Source organism: Numenius arquata, chromosome 1 (genome assembly GCF_964106895.1).
Source record: "Numenius arquata chromosome 1, bNumArq3.hap1.1, whole genome shotgun sequence".
Lineage (NCBI taxonomy): Eukaryota > Metazoa > Chordata > Aves > Charadriiformes > Scolopacidae > Numenius > Numenius arquata.
In genome coordinates this window covers 15,806,790-15,823,875 of record NC_133576.1, presented here as the reverse complement: position 1 = coordinate 15,823,875, position 17,086 = coordinate 15,806,790, and the positions used below count along the sequence as shown (strand labels likewise).

General features: G+C 47.5%; 1 protein-coding gene across 1 annotated transcript; it reads right to left on the bottom strand.

The window, feature by feature from the left end:
- Window positions 1-4,078: 4,078 nt before the first annotated feature.
- Window positions 4,079-15,968, bottom strand: DRD3 (dopamine receptor D3). The gene is made up of 6 exons (XM_074147167.1): window positions 15,687-15,968; window positions 9,044-9,156; window positions 7,699-7,841; window positions 6,384-6,580; window positions 5,149-5,497; window positions 4,079-4,275 (listed from the first exon to the last, which is right to left on the bottom strand). Exons 1-6 carry the CDS (start codon window positions 15,966-15,968, stop codon window positions 4,079-4,081), a joined length of 1,281 nt encoding a protein of 426 aa, XP_074003268.1.
- Between the last annotated feature and the right edge of the window lie 1,118 nt (window positions 15,969-17,086).

Genomic DNA, 17,086 nt, shown 5'->3' with positions numbered 1-17,086 from the left:
CCTCCTGGGAGGGCACTGGGAGGTGCACGCACACACCTGGGTGGGTTGCGCTGTTTAGGAACCCCCACTAAGCAGCATTACATGCAGGAGCAGGAAACCTGATGCATGCAATGTGTGGCACACCTACCGCAGATGTACCCCTTGGATGCGGCAGGTCTGGGGAGCCCCAGGCATGTGTGGAGGAGATGAGGGGCTCCGTGGCTTTGTCTGAGTCAGAGTGCGATGCTGCAAGAGAGCTTCATCTGCCTGCTAACCTGAGAGAGCGTAACTCGCTGCAAGCCTGCTGAGCGAGCCTTTGGGGGTATGCGGGCCCAGTGGCTCGTCTGGGCTCCCACAGCTCAGTCAGAGCTACAGCTCTGGGAGCTGGGACAGATGTCTGCCTGGAGAAACAGTGGAGGCAGGGGATAAACGGTGTTTTTCAGTCCATTTCTCAGGCATGCTATAATTGCGTCTAGACAGGCAGTACTTGGATGGCTGCCTTGTACCTTGTAGTGGGGGGGCTGCTCTTTCCAGTGGGTTTCGCCAGCTCTCCTTTGTCTCCAAAGGGTCTTAACTCTCTTCAGCTACAGTAGAGATGCTTCCTGGCTATTTGGTCTGCTGGCTCATTTACAAATGGCATCCGGCACAGGGGACCGTAGGTGCCCTGTTCCTGCTGCCTGGTGGAGCAGGGTGAAGGTGAGCACAGGCTGCACGTCCACCCAGCGCGCTGTCAGAGCAGGTCTCCTGACACAGGGAATTATTTACAGCCTGCGGCGGTCTCTGAGCTCCCCCTTTCTCTCTGTGGGAAAGGAGCTTTCTGCATTCTCCAAAGCCTCTTCTAATGTGACTATCAGCATGTAAATGAAACCCTGCACGATGCCTGTGGTCCTTCAGCAGAGCACAGCATCATGGCTCACCTCTCCTCTTCCAGCCAGTCCCGGAGCCAGGGGAAAAAAAACAGTAAACATGAAAATGTTGTAGAAAATGAAGGTTAGGAGGAGGCACTTCAGGTAAAAAATAAGAAAGTGCAGATTATTCTACTGCAAATAATGAGGGGGAGGGGGGTGTGAAGCACAGATCTTGGGGGGGTCCTCAGCTGCCCCTCTGGTTTGATAGGGGGGGTGGGGGCGTGTCAACTGCTTGCACCTTTGATTGCTTCTGTTCCTTGGTCTTTCCTGTGAAGACACCTGTGTTCGTATTGCCAAGTAAAACTGGGCACGGGGCTCAAGCAGTACTTGAGGGAGGGGGGGAGAGAAATTGTTTTGTTTTGGAGTTGAGCCCACCTGTGGGTGGGTTTTGTGGTGGTTTGTGGGGTTTTTTTTTGTCCATAGCAGGTTATAGTTCAACACGTTGCTGTTAGTTCTGTGATGTGATGGTTCAAATCTTATTATCAAATAAAGGACAATATTTTTAGATGTAGAACTTTCCCCATCTCTCATAGCTGTGTGGGTACCAAAACACTGCTTAGTCTTCTGCCACACCTCCTGTTCCTCACCTCCCTCCTGAACTGCCTTGGGGATCACTGCTTGAAGAACAGGTTCGAATTCAAGTAAGATCAGACTGGACATGACACTTGAGAGATGCTAGGTCAGGGCATGAAATGGACGCAGACACCCTTTAAAAGATCTTTTTCCTTGTTTCTACCTTTCTGGCAACTGTGTATACAAAGCAACTGAAACTGGTCTCTGGTGATCTGTGTTATGAAGCAACTTAATGAGAATTATTTGAGCAGCAATCTGTCCACAGGTTGATTCACTTGATTGATACCCCCAAAATCCTGTGTGCTGAGTACCTCCCATGCTGTCCAGTGCCTTGGAGCAGATGGAGTAACACTACCACACGCCTGCCTGGCGTAGCTGGGAAACTAATTGACCGTATTTTCAGAATTCATCTGCTGGAAGTGCTTACAGCAGCTGTTGATTTCTTTCCCAGTTGCAAGTAAAATGCAAGTAATAATAAAGACCTCTTGTGGGTGTCCAAGTGGATGATCATTTTGTACAGGGAAAGTGTTAAGAGGGCTACAGGTGAAAGAAGGCTTATGGAAGGTCTGCGTTCACCACAAAGGTACCACAACTTCCAGTTACATCCGTGTTTTATTGGATTAATGCAGTTACAATGCAGTATGGAGGGCACTTCCCCAGGCAAACAATACATGCTGTCCACAAGCATCTCCTCCCAAAACCTAGACAAACAAAAGGAGAAGCTAGAGCTCTGCTATGTGCTCCAGAGGCAGAGGACAATAGTTTGAGCTTTATGTTCAGAAAGAGAGGAAGCTCTTCCCGGATGGAGGAGCTGTGGTGTGGGCGAGAGCAGGGACAGCACACACAGTTACACCCAAAGCTGTCAAATGAGCACAGTTAGCAGCACAGCTAGGCACAGACTGGGGGGTGAGAGCCAGGGCCTCGGATCCTGTACAGCAAGGGGGGAAAAATGAAAGAAACTCTCCCACGTCGGGTTTGTCTATACAAGGAGAAGAGCATTAAACTGCCCAGACATGAGACCTGCTTACACGGTACAGCAGGGCTTGTCTGGTGTTTGCATCCAGGAATTACTGGAGATGAAAATACTGCTGGGAAAGGAGACGATGGGAGGGCTGTATTTGGCCAGCTCCTGGAAGCTGGGATGTATGGATGCCCTGTGTGCTGACAGGTCTATCGGTGAGGGCAGCCAGGGAGAGTCCCAGGTCTGATCCTGAGGTGCATGTCCTTTCTTACTGGGAGGGATGTTACTGAAACAGCTCTCCCCAGGTGTGGGCCCTAACAGGAGCCACCGCAGCAGTCAGAGGGGACAAACCCTTATTCTAGCAGTGCTTCTGACAAGGAGAGGAGCACAAATGGAGATTGGTTCCAAAGAGATCATGAACAAGTTTTGAAACAGGGTGCATGCAACGTGCCCTAGCTGAAAAAAACAGGCTTGAACTCATTGCAGGCATACCTGGAGTTATCCTGGGCTTTTTTCATTATTTAACCACCCCAGTAGATGACAGGTTATGTGGTAGTTGAGTGGGGGACAACCTATCGCTCTGAGACTGACCCAGTTTTATGGGCAAACCTTTTCATGGAGACCACAGGGATGTTGTTGCTTCTCCATCAGCATTCCCTTTTCAAGTTTCCTTGTCAAATTTTCACTCGTGGCTCCAGATTCAAGGGGTCAGGATCCTTATGCAAGAGATTGTTCTATCCTCTTATTAGGATTGCTGCGTGTGAGCCAGGTGCCTTCTGCAGGCGGAGGCTCCAGCAGTGCAAATGCATTCCCAGCACATAGGTGGGGGAGATGAGAGATGCTGTCCACTTGGGTCAGGTGTGCTCTGCAAGCCTGGCAGCTCCCTGGGGTGGTGGCTGATCTTCCACTGCATGCCTCTCCTTGGGTCTGTCTCTCAGTGCTGCTGTGCCCAATGCTGAGGGACTCACTGGTTTGCCTCTGTGTCTTCTTCCCCTCTCTCCCCAGAAGCAGGAATCACAGAATGGTAGGAGTGGGAAGGGACACTTGGAGATCATCTAGTTCAACCACCCTGCCAAAGCAGGTTCACCTAGAGCAGGCAGGACAGGAATGCATCCAGGCAGGTTTTGAATATCTCCAGAGAAGGAGACTCCACAACCTCTCTGGGCAGCCTGTTCCAGTGCTCTGTCACCCTCAAAGAAAAGAAGTTTTTCCTCATGTTGAGACAGAATTTCCTGTGTTCCAGTTTGTGCCTATTGCCCCTTGTCCTGTTGCTGGGCACCACCAAAAAAGGTCTGGCCACATTCTCTTGGCACCCACCCTTCAGATATTTATAAGTATTGATGAGATCCTCTCTCAGCCTTCTCTTCTCCAGGCTAAACAGACCCAGATCTTTCAGCCTTTCCTTGCAGGAGCACTTGTACTCTCTTAAGCAGGAGCGCTGAGGTGTGGGAAGCCAGACTTGTAGGTGGGGCGTGTTCCTGCTCTTCCCTCTGGTGCAGAGGGTGCCTGGCTGTCGGCAATGACCACATCTTGCTGACCACCACTGCTCACCCCCCGCAGCATGTAAAGCAGAGGGAGGTGAGGGCCTCATGCCTTGTCCCCAGCCCAGAAGGCTGTTGCAAACCACAGCCCGCGCAGCCCCATGCCAGCCCCACAGTCAGCAGCAGAGGATCTTGAGGAAGGCTTTGCGGAAGTCAGTGTTGAAGGTCGTGTAGATGATGGGGTTGAGGGCGCTGTTGACGTAGCCAAGCCAGGTGCTGGCACTGTAAAGCCTGGGGGGTACATGGCAGGATGGGCAGTGGGTGTTGAGGATGTGAATCAAGAAGAAAGGCAGCCAGCAGACTATGAATGCCCCTGGGTTTAGAGAAGGAGAAAACAATCCATGACTTTAGAGAAGCAACTACTTGGAAAGGGGCCTGCTCCTGTGCTCTCTCCTCCAGCACGTCCCTAGTTCCATGCACGTGTCTGCATTTGGTAAACGCTGAAGGTGATGTTTATTCCTGTTTCAGAAGGACTTGGCAAGAGCTCAGGCTGCTTGGGACCAGTATTTATGTGAATGAGTGACTGGGGCTTCAGAAGTAGCCTGCTGACAGACAAAAGCAAGTGGCCACAACTTAGAGGGAAAGATGGCTGCCTTAGCAGCTTTAATCAGGTACAACAAGGGCTGCATTATTTCCCTGCTACTAATGAGGGGAAGCAGTGCGTTTGGTGACCGTGGCAGGTGACTGGGGCATCAGTCTCCTGGCTTCTCTATCCAGCTCTATGAGCCGATTCCTCTGCTGCTCCTTGCCTCAGTTTCCCCTTCTGTAATTTGGCCTAAGACCTGCTGCCTGTATGGAAACTTAGGATTGTTCAAGCTTTATAATAATAATAATAATAATAATAATAACAATAATAATAATAAAGTACAGGAAAAGAGAAAGCAAATATGTGGCTGTTGCTCCCTCTAGCAAGGCTTGTTGGCCACTGATTTAAAACAAAAGGGTAACAAAACATAGCAAATAAAACACTAACATCCTTGGCTCTCAACATTTGAGAGCATTATCCTAGATTAGCATCCCTAAATGTCCCACCATTGTATCTCCTGAGTTTGTGGAGCAGTAACAGCTGAAGTCTGGGCCTGGCTAGCATTTTTTTAATCTCAATACTGTATTAGGAGATTCTTGCTCTTGCAAGTCCCAAACCATTACCCCTTGCACCCCACTAGACAGAGTGGCTCTTACTCACCCAGGACAATAGCCAGCATCTGTGTAGCCTTCCTCTCCTGAAGCTGGATCAGCCGGGGCTGCTGGTGCGCTAGCTTCAAAGAGCTGATGGTTTTGCCATCACTGAGCCTCCGTACCTCCAGTCCTGCCTTCGTACTCTTTCTCCTCTCTTCTAGCCTGCTGTGTTGTGTAGTCCCTGGTGTCTTGGTGAGGGATGCCTCATGGCAGAAGCTGCGGTACCGCTGCAGGCTGAAGACAGTCAGCAACTTCCTTTTGGTAGACATCTCCTGGCCTGAGCATTTGAGTGGGAGACAGGGGGAAAACGTTCCTTGGCATCTGTTTGGCAAAGATCTGTTTCTCTCCACGTGTTCCTGCAAAAGAGGATGTCACAGAGGAACTGGGGACCATCCAAACCATTTGCTGGGTCAAAGGATATTGAGGAAAGTTGTAGGAGTCAGCCTTCTTAGGCTTTGCTTCTTAGGTTAGCACCATATCCTCTGAACCAGCTTTAGCTTATCAGAGGGGTGAACCAGCACTGGACAACTCTGTGCCTCCAGTCCACCAAGGAGAAGCATGAGAACAAGAAGAACTGAAACACCTCCTCTGCTAACCTTTCACTTGCATTTTTGTGTTGGCCCTGCTCCCCTCAACATCCCCACCCTTTTTAAATGTACCTTCACTGTGAGAAAATGAGTAAAACAAGCAGATATGCATGATCAGGCGATCCCTTTCAAACCATTGTGCTTGTTCCCATGGTTGCAGATATTTCATCTAGAAAGGTCAGTGGAACAAATGCTCTGTGCCCCATGAGCATTATGACCTCTTAAGTCTGTCAGATGAAGAGGTGTTTGCTTTTTTTTTTTAAATAATCTGGGTCTGTGGAGCCCTGAGAATGAAGCCTCATAGAGGAAAAATCAATAAATGAAGACATTAAAATCAATAAATGAAGAAATTAGCCAGACTTCCACATGGCTGAGAAAGCCCTGCTCTAAAGAAATATTGAAGTAGGCTGTGCTCTTTTCCAGTTGCCTGGCTCTAGAGGGCAGAGATACACAAGGGGTATCCTCTTTCTAGAGGGCTGAAAAGGGTTTAACTGAAGCTTCTGCATCTCAAATATAATGGTGTATGAGTGAGGGATGGGATGAAAACATGCTATGTCCCTTCTTTATGCTTTTTGTTCTATGCTTTGACTCCTCGAGGAGGTGATGCATGCCCTGTGCTTTCTGACAGCTCCTACTGTGTGCATGTGGATCTTACTTTGTGTGTATAACACGGTTTGGTGCTGGTGCTGTGGCTGCCCTGCCGGGTGAGGGTTCGCTTCTTTTGTCTTTGTCTTAGCACGAGGTAAATCCGGACATAGAGCAGCAGGGTCACCATGAAGGGGAGGTAGAAGGACACCAAAGAGGAGTAGATGATGAAACTAGGGTTGGATATGGAACAGACACTGGGATCCCCTGGGGAGGAGAAGAGAGAGAGAGAGAGGAAAGGCTGAACTGCTTCCGATTAGTACAAGGAGGCTGTGGTGCATTGGCAAAGCAAGTCAAGGTGGCCAGGGGACAAAGGCAGTCTGAAGAGTGCAAGCTCCTACCTCTGTTGTTGCAAATTATACTGTTGCTTACCCTCTCACCTAACATGCTTAAAATGGACTCTACTGAGGGCCATTTAGCACGACCCAACATGCATCTTCCTGCTTTTCTGGCCAACAGCTCTTCCCTCTTCTCTCATGTCTATGCTCATCCTTTCTCAGAGGCTCCTTTCTCCTTTCATCCTTTCTCCTATTCCTCTAACAGCCTCTGAGCTGTCTAGATGCAGAGGTGTGCCCTCACCTCCACCTGTCTGGACCAGGCAGTGGGGGACAACAGCACCTTCCCAAACCCTGTCCCCTTCTTGCCTCGAGCACTGCACAGAGGATGGATGGGGAGCAGAGTACTTCTGCCTGTGGCTCAGGGTGAAGGAAGTGCCCCCTGCCCCTCTGCCTCCAGGGAGAATGGGCTGCCCTAGGTGAGGGGAAGGAGAAAGACCAACCTGCTTCCAAGGAGGAGACTAAATTGTTTGCTCTCCTCAAAGGATTAGGTGAGGAAGCAGACAGCCAGTTGGAAAGGAAGGATGTTTCTCACAAGCAGTGCCAATATGCAATCCTTGCTGTTTAGAAATGTGTCCTGATTCAGATTTAAAACTGTGTGTCTGGACGGCAAGATGCAGTAAATCTGGTGTGTGTGTGTTGGATGTGCTGCATGTCTGGAGATTTGCTCTGTGTGCACAAGAGTGATTTTTTGGGGGCATCTGTAGACCTGGACACTTTGATGGGCATTGATTTGGCAGTAAAGCAGGCAGGTCTGTCCTCAGAGCAACAGTCAGTGTCTGCCTGAGCAAATGGCAAGTTTATAGACAAGAGCACATCTGCTCTCCAGCACTGGAGATTTTTCTCACCCTTCACAGTGTGCTTTCCAGTTCCCTAAGATTTCCTGTAACTTGGAAAGCCTGCAGGACCAATGCTAAGTGACCTAGCCATACACAGAGCAGCTCCATTTCCAACCCCTCCCAGCATGCTATTGTTCGGGATGTCACATACCTGTAGTATTGAAGCCGAAGAGGAGAGGGCATGACACTGCGAACGCCAGCATCCAGACTATCACGATCATGAGAGAGACCCTCCTGCAGGAGCTCTGCCCAGTGCTGTACTGGTACTGAACTGGTTTCACCACTGCGGTGTATCTGAGGACCAAACCAGCTCAAGAAAGAGGAGAGGTAAGAATGGAGGGAGGAAAAGGACCAGGTTTTAAAAGGAGAAATGAAAGCCACATAGGGAAGATGATGGTGAACATGGTGAAGAAATGGAAGAGGAAAGGAGAGAAGATCAGATGATGGCATCAGCAATTTGTAGAAATGGTAAGTGGGGCGTTAGGGGGAGGAACAGAGGAAATCAGAGTTAGTTGGCAGCACTGCAGAGAAATGCCCTGCAGAACTGCCAGCATTGTGAAGCTACAAGGTTTGGGATACCAGATAGACCTAGAAACCTCAGGGAACCCACATCCCTCAAGCCCCTAGGGTTATATGTGGACTGCTGGGAAAGAGCAGTCTTTGGAGCAACCACAGCCTGCTATGCTCTGTGCCTCAGCTGCCGCTCTGGTGTCAGTCTTCTGGCAGACAGAGGATTGTCTACAGGTGGATGTCCAGGGGCTTCATCTGCTGGGGTGCCCCAGAGGATGCAGCTCAGCAAGGCTCAGATTTGGAAGGCACAGGAGTCTCATCTTTAGGCTAGCCCAGGGGCTGCTCCTTGCAGACAGGGACAAAGTGAAACAGGGATAAAGATTCCCATGGAAGAACAGTGGACCAACCCAGCATTGAGAGCTGCTTCGTCGAATTACCCTTGAACCATGTATTACAAAGGTACCATGCAGTGTTTTTTCCTTGCCATGTGGGCCAAGGTCTTGGCACCCAGCCCTCAGCGTTGCTTAAAATAGGCTCAGTTTTAAGATGCAGAAAAACAGGGCAATGCTGAAGGTTACACAGCAATAATCTTCACTCCTTCCTATGTATATGGCAGGATTTTGTTTATTAAAACTTCATGAGTGAGGTCTCCAGAAGGAGAAACCCTCTTGGAGACTCAATGGGAATTAGATGCCCAATTCTGGTTCCTGCCTTCAAAAAGCATGATGATGTGGTTGACTGCCACACATTGACACGTGGTGATGTCTTATTGCTTGTGCCTCTCTGCCCCTAAGGGCAGACATCTAGCACATGGTGGGCAGAGCCATATTAATAGCAGTAGTGGCAGCGGTAGCCTTGCAGGGAGGTTTGTGTTCCTGCAGACACTGTTTGCATCAGTGCAAACCCCACTTCCTTGTCCCTGCCACTCTGGGATCTGGCATCCACCCCATCTCCAGACTATCCCACCGGATGCTGTTTGCTCTCACCTGTCAATGCTGATAGCACAGAGGTTTAAAATGCTGGCTGTGCACATCATTACATCCATGGTGACGAAGATATCACAACAGATGCGGCTTAAAGTCCAGACTCCTCCAGTCACCTGCACCAGCAACCACAAAACTGTCAGCCTTGTTCTGTGCCAAGTCCTGGTAAGTTACATTTAAGGAGGTGCTCTCCTCCAAGTATCTCAACACCTAGATGTGTTCACCCCCACTGTGACGTGCAGATGGAAACTGAGGTACCTGTGTTGCATGCAGGATAACACAGTGGTAGGTCATGGAGAATGAGCCACACCTTGATTTCAACCCTTTAATTACTCTTACAGACAGCGTAAGGAACAGATAGCAGCTACCCCTTCCCTTAAGGCCTAGCATGATACATTGATTTAAATTTGATATCACTCTGTATATCCTTTGATTAAGGATTATTTGAGAATATCTAAGTGTTTCTCAGCTTAGCTGCTGGAGTTCTCTTGCAGGCAGTGAGCTGGAAAAGTGCTGTAAATTTTATGCATTTATGCATAAAAAAGAGACCTTGAGACATGAGGGTTCTCTAAAACCTTATCTGGATTCTTATCTCAGTTACAGATTTTGATTATTAGATCTGAGTGAGAAATCACAAGCTATTCAGATAAAGGGTTTTGGTTTGCTACCATGTTGAGCTTTTGTTCTGGTTGTTTTGAATTTTTAATCTGAAGTGTGTAATCGTGAAAGCTTAGCTGTGGGCGATCATTGTGATAGAGAAATGTGTTTTTTTGGCCCAGCCATCAAGTTCTCGACAATGAACTTTTCAGTTGACAACAATATGCTCCAAGCACCATGTGACACTGCCCTCGTCGGGGCTGGGATGACAGCCTGACTCTCAGCGAGGTGGTCTGCCTCAGCACCCAGGGAGGGGGTAGGAGAGAAAGAGGGAGGAAAGCCCTTGCTTGGAGAGAGCCTGCATATTAGCCTTCGGCCCCGTAGATCCTGCTGGTTCAGCTGGATCCTGGGAAGCTACCAGGAACTGGCACCAGTTCCTGGTCTCTCTGCTTACATTTAGACTGTATCTGCACCTGGGTTTTGGGCCCCAGTACAGGAAAAACATTGATAAACAGGAGCAAGTCCAGCAGAGGACCACCAAGACAGTTCCTGGGGGCCGGAGCACTTGTCCTGTGAGGAGCAGCTAAGGGAACAGGGCTTCTTCAGCCTGGAGAAGAGGTGGCTTTCGGTGAGTGGAGGGGCTAACAGCAATCCCCTAGTGCCTAGTGGAAGGTTATTAAGAAAGTTGGAGCCAGGTTACTGAGAAGACAGAGCCAGGTTTTTCATAGCAGTGCGTGGTGGGAAGACTAGAAGCAACAAGCATAAGTTGAAAGAAGAAAGGTACAAAATGTTTATGGACAGAAACTCTCTGACCGTGAGGGCAGTGAGGCAGTGGAGCCAGTTGCTGGGTGAGTATGTGCAGGCTCCACCCTTGGAGGTTTTCAAGACCCACTCAAAAATGCTAATCCCAGCTCAGGCTGGAGAGGGTGCCACAAGTAAGCTTGGATTCTAAGGCAGTGGGTCAAACCTGCAGCAAGTGTCGATGCCTAGGAAGGACACAGCTCCCTGCAGTGAGAAGCACATGTATTAGTACAGAATCCATTCCGTGTGAGTTGTTTTCAGAGCTGTGTAAGAAATAATCCTGAGAAATTGAAATGTTTTTTTAATTGTGCCAGCATTCCCGCACATGGGCACAGAAACTCGCTGAGGTGAGCAATGTCTTTAGGGTGTTCTCTGCTGGACCCAGCTGCTACGTGTCAGAAGCCAGGTGCTGAACGAGGCAGTCTTCCATTAGACCCCCTGAATGCAGAGGAGAAATGGGAACTGGCTTGCAAAATGCAGTAGGGAACTGTGCTTTCATCCTCAGTTCTCTGACACTTGCGAGGCTCCTTTGTTTTCTTTTAAAAATAGCAAGCAAAGGAAAAAAAAAACCAAACCAAACTCTTAGAGCTTTTCTGCACAATTAGGTGGGCTAAAAGACATGCAAACTGAAGGCTGTCCCTCTGAAATTAGAGACCTTAATAGGTAAGTTCAGTTTTCAAAGAAACCCCACATCTTTTTTACTTTAGTTGCAGATTTTGAGATCTGCTTGACCATCTCAAAATATATTAAAAAAATATATAAATGCTGGAAGCTTTTGCAGTGGGATCCAGTAGGGGTTGTTTCTGTAGTCTGAGGCAAAATCCAATGCAGCGTCTGTGTGATCTGTGGAGTCTGAAGACTTTTTCACCAGGAGCTAGTGCCAGGTGTTCACATGAAAGCCAGCTGCCACTAGCCCAGCAGATGTGCAAGCACTTAGCTGAGGGAGTTTCCAAGGCCCTGAGCACATTCAAACGCTAAGCCCAAGAATACGAACCATTAAAACTGAGGAAGGTGGTGGTGGGAATGGCTCTGAAGTGAACCATCTCAGGATGATGCATTCAGATCACACCACCTGCATTATACACTGTAGCTTGTATTAAGAGGATGCTTGACAGATCAAAACGTATGGGCTTAAAACCCACCCTCACTTCCCCAGCCACAACTTCTAAAATGGGGAGTGACTGAAGCCAGTGAAGTAGTTAATATTTACCTGTGGGGTATGTGAACCCAGAATTTATTCCAGAATCTAACAATGAAGAAGGACCTTTTTACTATAGGCCTCGTCCATAATTTTCAAAATTCTATTTCTGCTCTTCCTTTTATTGCTCTGTTCCGCTCATCTTTGCTACAGCAGCTAGAACTTGCCAGTGTGCATTTCTGGTTTTCATGTGCTGGCAGGATACCTGTTCTTTATCCCTCTGGTGCCTTTTGTCTGGGAATCTCAAAGCACATCACAGGTATTAATTGGACGAATCCTCACAACTGCCTGGGTGAGGTGGATGGTCAAATATTATTCTTTTACAGCTGATGAGAGTGAACCACAGAGAGATGAGCTGATACAATCTCTCATTACCACTCAGTGCGTGCGTGGCAGAAGTGGGAATAGAGTCCAGGATGAAATCCTGGCTCTGTCAAAGACAATGCTAAAGCTCCCTATAAACTATTCAGGTCAGGTTCTCACCTCATCTTTCTTGATGACCAGTCTGCTTTATCCAAAAAATTGAGGTATTATTATTTTTCATTTTCCAACCCTATAGGAAGTCTTCCAGTTTAAAAAAAAAAAAAAAAAAAAAATCACTGTGCATTCATAAACTTATGCAAATCCATCACTCTCCTGATCCTTAAACATACACAAAAAAATCTCAGTAGTTCAGATATGTATGATGATGCTGTATTGAGGAGTATGTGGATGGGAAAGTACGAATGTGAAGTTGGATCAGGTGATGACAGGCATATAAGTGGCAGTGCATCTAAGCATGCTCGCTTAAGCCTTTTGTGTTTAAGAGAATGTTCTTGGTGGTGCTGTTAGCTCCCTGCGGCTGTGAAATGGCTGCTTATGTTTTTGCACGGCGGGAGTAACTACAAGCACGCATGCAGTCAGTCCTGCTGACAAGTGGTAAACTGCTGAGCTGCAGTAACTCAGTTTTCTGTCCTCTCTTTGACGGTGATCTGGTGAGTAGATGTAGATCTCGCTCCTCCAATGTGAGAGCCACAGAAGAGGAGACAGCGTTACTCTCACACGGTCTGAACGGAGCTGCAGACTGGACCTCAGTGACAATCTTCTTCTGAAGCTTTTTTTCCTTTGGAGGTAGAACTGGATGTTGTGAGAAGACTGAGAAGGAAGGTCCAGGACACGTTGCTACGTGTCATCCTCCATTTATACAATCACTATAAGGCATGATGGTATTTAATGCCATCAAACTCCAGTGGGTATGGACAGGATACCCTCATGCCACTGGCTTCAGTAGTTGTGCCAACCACAGCATCAGAGGCCAGTAAAGAACTGGGGTAGCAGTATTCATATATTAGACCTACCCATTGGCCCCAGACGATTGCTGACACAGTGCTGAATAGCATTTTTGGGCAAGAAACGTCATTAAGTGGAGATGAGGATTTTGAGATTATAAAATCTTCCTATTATTGCTCTGTCACAGCCTTCCCAAAAGACCTCTCAGAAAGAGACAGTTCTGGTCTGCATGATTGATGAAACAATAAATTTCATGGAGAAGGTTCAGGCCACAGATGGCTCTAAAAATTGAGTGTAAAGCGCCAAGTTCACAAGTGATACTTAAACCTGAGGTATTCATCCACCTTTAGCTTCTCTGTAAATAATGGCCAGGTCTCAGATGTCTGCTTTGGCAAATGTTCAGTAGATTAATAGGTATTGTACATGGTTTTGGGGACTGAATGATTTCTTGGCAATTTCCAGGCCCATTGTGTACTGAAGCATGATGCCATTTGTGCTTCATTGGTAGCATCGTTGATCCATAAACAGCAGCAAATATCTAAACAGCTTTGGAGCTTTTTTGGACCATTTTAAAAATCTTAATCTTGCTGGAGTCCTATAGTCTAGTTCTCTAGGAGATACTGTGCAACGTTGGGAGTCGTAGGTTGGGTTTGGGATGCGCGTGTGTTCTTGTCCCTGTTGTTTGGGTGACTCTTGGCTCAGCTACTTTGATTCTCCAAGCTCCAGAGATGGAAATCAATCTTGAATTGGTCTACAAACACAGCTAAGGAATGGATCTACTGTGGTCCTCACAAATTGTGACCACAGTACTGCATGGGGGCAGCGACTGCTTCACAGATGTCCCTCAGTTCCATCATCTCCACAGTGATAGCAAGTGGTAAGTCTTTTCTAATGCAAAGTGTATTGTGATTTCATTGAAGACTGGGATGTGCTTGAGGTGATGGAATATTCCTGTATAAGCAGTCTGAAACAAGATTTTACTTTCAATAATATTTTTTTAGTTGCAATCAAATTGCAGAGTCTAATTCTATCTTGCCAGGATGGTTCCCCCTCCCCCTGCCCCTTATTCTTTGCTTTTAAACCATTCAGTGTAACACAACTGAGCTGTAGACATCCTGCAGGCCAGCTCCAGGACCGCTCCACGCAGATTAGTCTAAATGTTGCTACTGACTTCATTAAGAACATGATCACACATGCAGTATCATGGTGCTCTCTTTGTTCTTCCCCTCCACAGCGGTGCTATACATAAATAATTAACCAGTAATGCCCTTTTTAATAATGCTTATATACAGAGCAAACCCTTAATTTCTCATAATTGTAGCCTTGCTGAGACTGCAGTGGGCACAGTTTGGGAGAATGGCGTGGATTAACACAAGGGAAATGCCTAGGCTGGGTGCCAAAGCTGAGAGCCGTGTTGCTTATTGAACATACCCTGGTGGCAGAGGAGGGCTGTAGGCCACTGCCAGTCCCCTGCTACCTGACCAAATCTCCTTCTACCTGCATAGCAGGTCTGGCATTTGCTGGTGGTGTCCTGTCTTGTCCTACTTTTCTGTTCACGGGCTGCGTGGTCCATATGCGCAAGTCAAAATCCCTATCTGCTTCTGCTTTGTTTTGCGGGAAAGAGGTCAGCCAAAGGTGGGCAGCTGCCAACAGAATATTTACCCTCCCCTTCAGCCTGATCCCAGCTTGCCCCTTACAGAAAGAGCATGAGGCTCCAGTGAGATCGTGGCTCAGAGGCTTATTCTGTCTCTGTTAGCATGAGAACAGGGTACTAGGGCTCAGCTGAAAGCTTACGGCTGATAGATGTTCACTCTAATTTTTCTAGACCTACCAATTTTTGTGAATTAGTGTAAAAATGTTGAAGAGAACAGATAAAAATTTCAGCTGTAGCATACCTTCATGTATTTAGTTTAGTAAAAATCTTTCCCCCAGGAGTGGCTTCAGTGATTCAGGATTTTGCCACAGTGTGGGGGAATTTGGTTTCCATCTTTGCTGCCCTGTATCAGATGGTGTTGTCCATACTGTGCATGGTTATGCCAGTACATTTTTACACTGGCCAGTGTGCAAAGATCAGGGAAATGGAGAATCAGACCCCAAGGACTTGATGAGTGCTTTGAAGTTATTGTGAAAAGGCTCACATGACTTAAAGAGATTTTGGAGCATGTTCTTCAGCTTCATCTCTTTGTCAGCCTTCTTGGGAAATGCTGCTTGGAGCCGACCTAACATCATGGAGATTAAGGCTCTTAAACTCTGCAGGAGACGAGGATTTGACTGTCCTCGCTTGTTTTCTGGCTAGCAGGAATAGGGATTGATCTGGACTCTAAGATGAGTTCCTATAAGGTATATCCACCCTATTGCCTCCCCCGCCATTCCTGAATCATCACGGTGCTCACTGGCAACCTTTCTGGTAGTTGGAGTCAGCTTCAAGGATTCTCAGATGAAAGCGGTGTTAGAAGATCAGAACCCACAATCTACATTACGGGCTGTAGCCCAGCTGCCATTCAAGTTCAAAGAGGCTGTGTTGTGCCAGGAAGAGCAAGGCTCAGGATATCTGCTGACAAGTGGGACTGTGGTGAATTTGTGCAGCATATGTCCAGCATATGAGGACCACCTGTGTGACACTGTGGGCTGCCACCCATCCCACAAGTGCCCCAGAGCTAGACGGGCGGTTAAAATGTGAATGGACTTTATCTGTACCTGGCCTATCCTGAGAGCGTGCACTAATGCTGGCAAACTCATACTGTGGTTAAGTTCTGCTAATCTTTCCTAAGACATACTCACCTCCAGGTACACCACCCATGGCATCACCAAAGTAGCCAACAGCAAGTCCGCCACCGCCAGGCTTACCACAAGGTAGTTTGTTGTGGTTTGCAAGGTGCGTTCCCTCAGCACTGCTAAGCAGACCAGCACGTTCCCAAAGATGATGGCCAAAATCAAGATGCAGTAGCAGAGGGCATAGTAGGCATGTGAGTGTGGCAGATCCAGCTCTGTAGTGTTGTTCGCCCCACAGGGAATGGGGTCGGTGGTGTTAGGATGGCTGCTGGTTCTTGTGAAGAGCGCCATGGGCACACCACTGCAAAGACAAAGAGATGACTCAAAATCAGGGCTATACAATAATTCTGAAGAATGGTACATTTTGTTGATGACATATGACTTTCATACTTCCAAGCCAGTTATAGAGGTCCTTTTTCCGCTCATGTTTAGGCAGAGCTTTGCTTAAAGTCTTGCTTGTTTTTTCATTGAATCTAAGCCAAGAGAAGAACGCAAGATTCAAAGATTTCACCTCCTGTGTGCATCTGAAAGGTGCATCTTACCAACCAGTGCAGCTCTATGGAAAGAGCCAATGGCTTTAAGATGCACCAAAGTCACACCACGGTACAAGTCAGCCAGGCAAGAGCACAATCTGAAAGACAACAATTTGTAGCACTGAGCACCCAATGCAGTTACCCAAACTAGGGCTTGGCCAGAAGCTTAGAAAAGAATCATAGAGTCATTTAGATTGGAAAAGAGCTTTAAGGTTACCTAGCTTGGACCTAGTACCTTTTCTTCCGGGATTTACCCTCCCTTTCCCCTCATCAAAAAATGTCTTCAATAACTTCACGCAGTCAAGTGCTCGGCAGCCTGGCAGAGCACCTGCAATGCTCAAGGAGCCTCTTGAACCCTGGCTGCCTGGCAGTAAGCACCACCTACTGAACTACTCTTTTCCTGCAACGTGTTTCTGTCCCAGGCCTTTTGTTCAAATAATGCTCTGCTTCAGCCCTGCCTGCCTTGCCAAAGCTTGACTGTCAGTGCTGCCCCCATTTCATCCATTATTGTGCTCTGTGTTTTCCATGCCTGGCCAGAAGATCCGCTTCCTGTGCTGAAGAGCAAATCACCTTGTCATTTGGGATGAAATAATGGAAGGATGCTTGCAGCGTACTTTGCATTTCTTTTTCTTACAATGGATTTGTGATTGTGCTCAGGAACCAACCCTTTCTTGATTTAGGAGGACAATTTTTTCCAGGTATATGAAGACTGCTGTCCCGGGGTTGTTCTGTGACATTTAATAGCTTGTATCTCGTTTTTTTTCTTTCTTTGCTAGTGCTCCCATCGCTGAACTTATCATCAGTGTGACAGGTACGAAAGGCAAGGACAAAACATTGCAATGCCAATGGTATAGGTATTACTCTTTGTTCCACCTC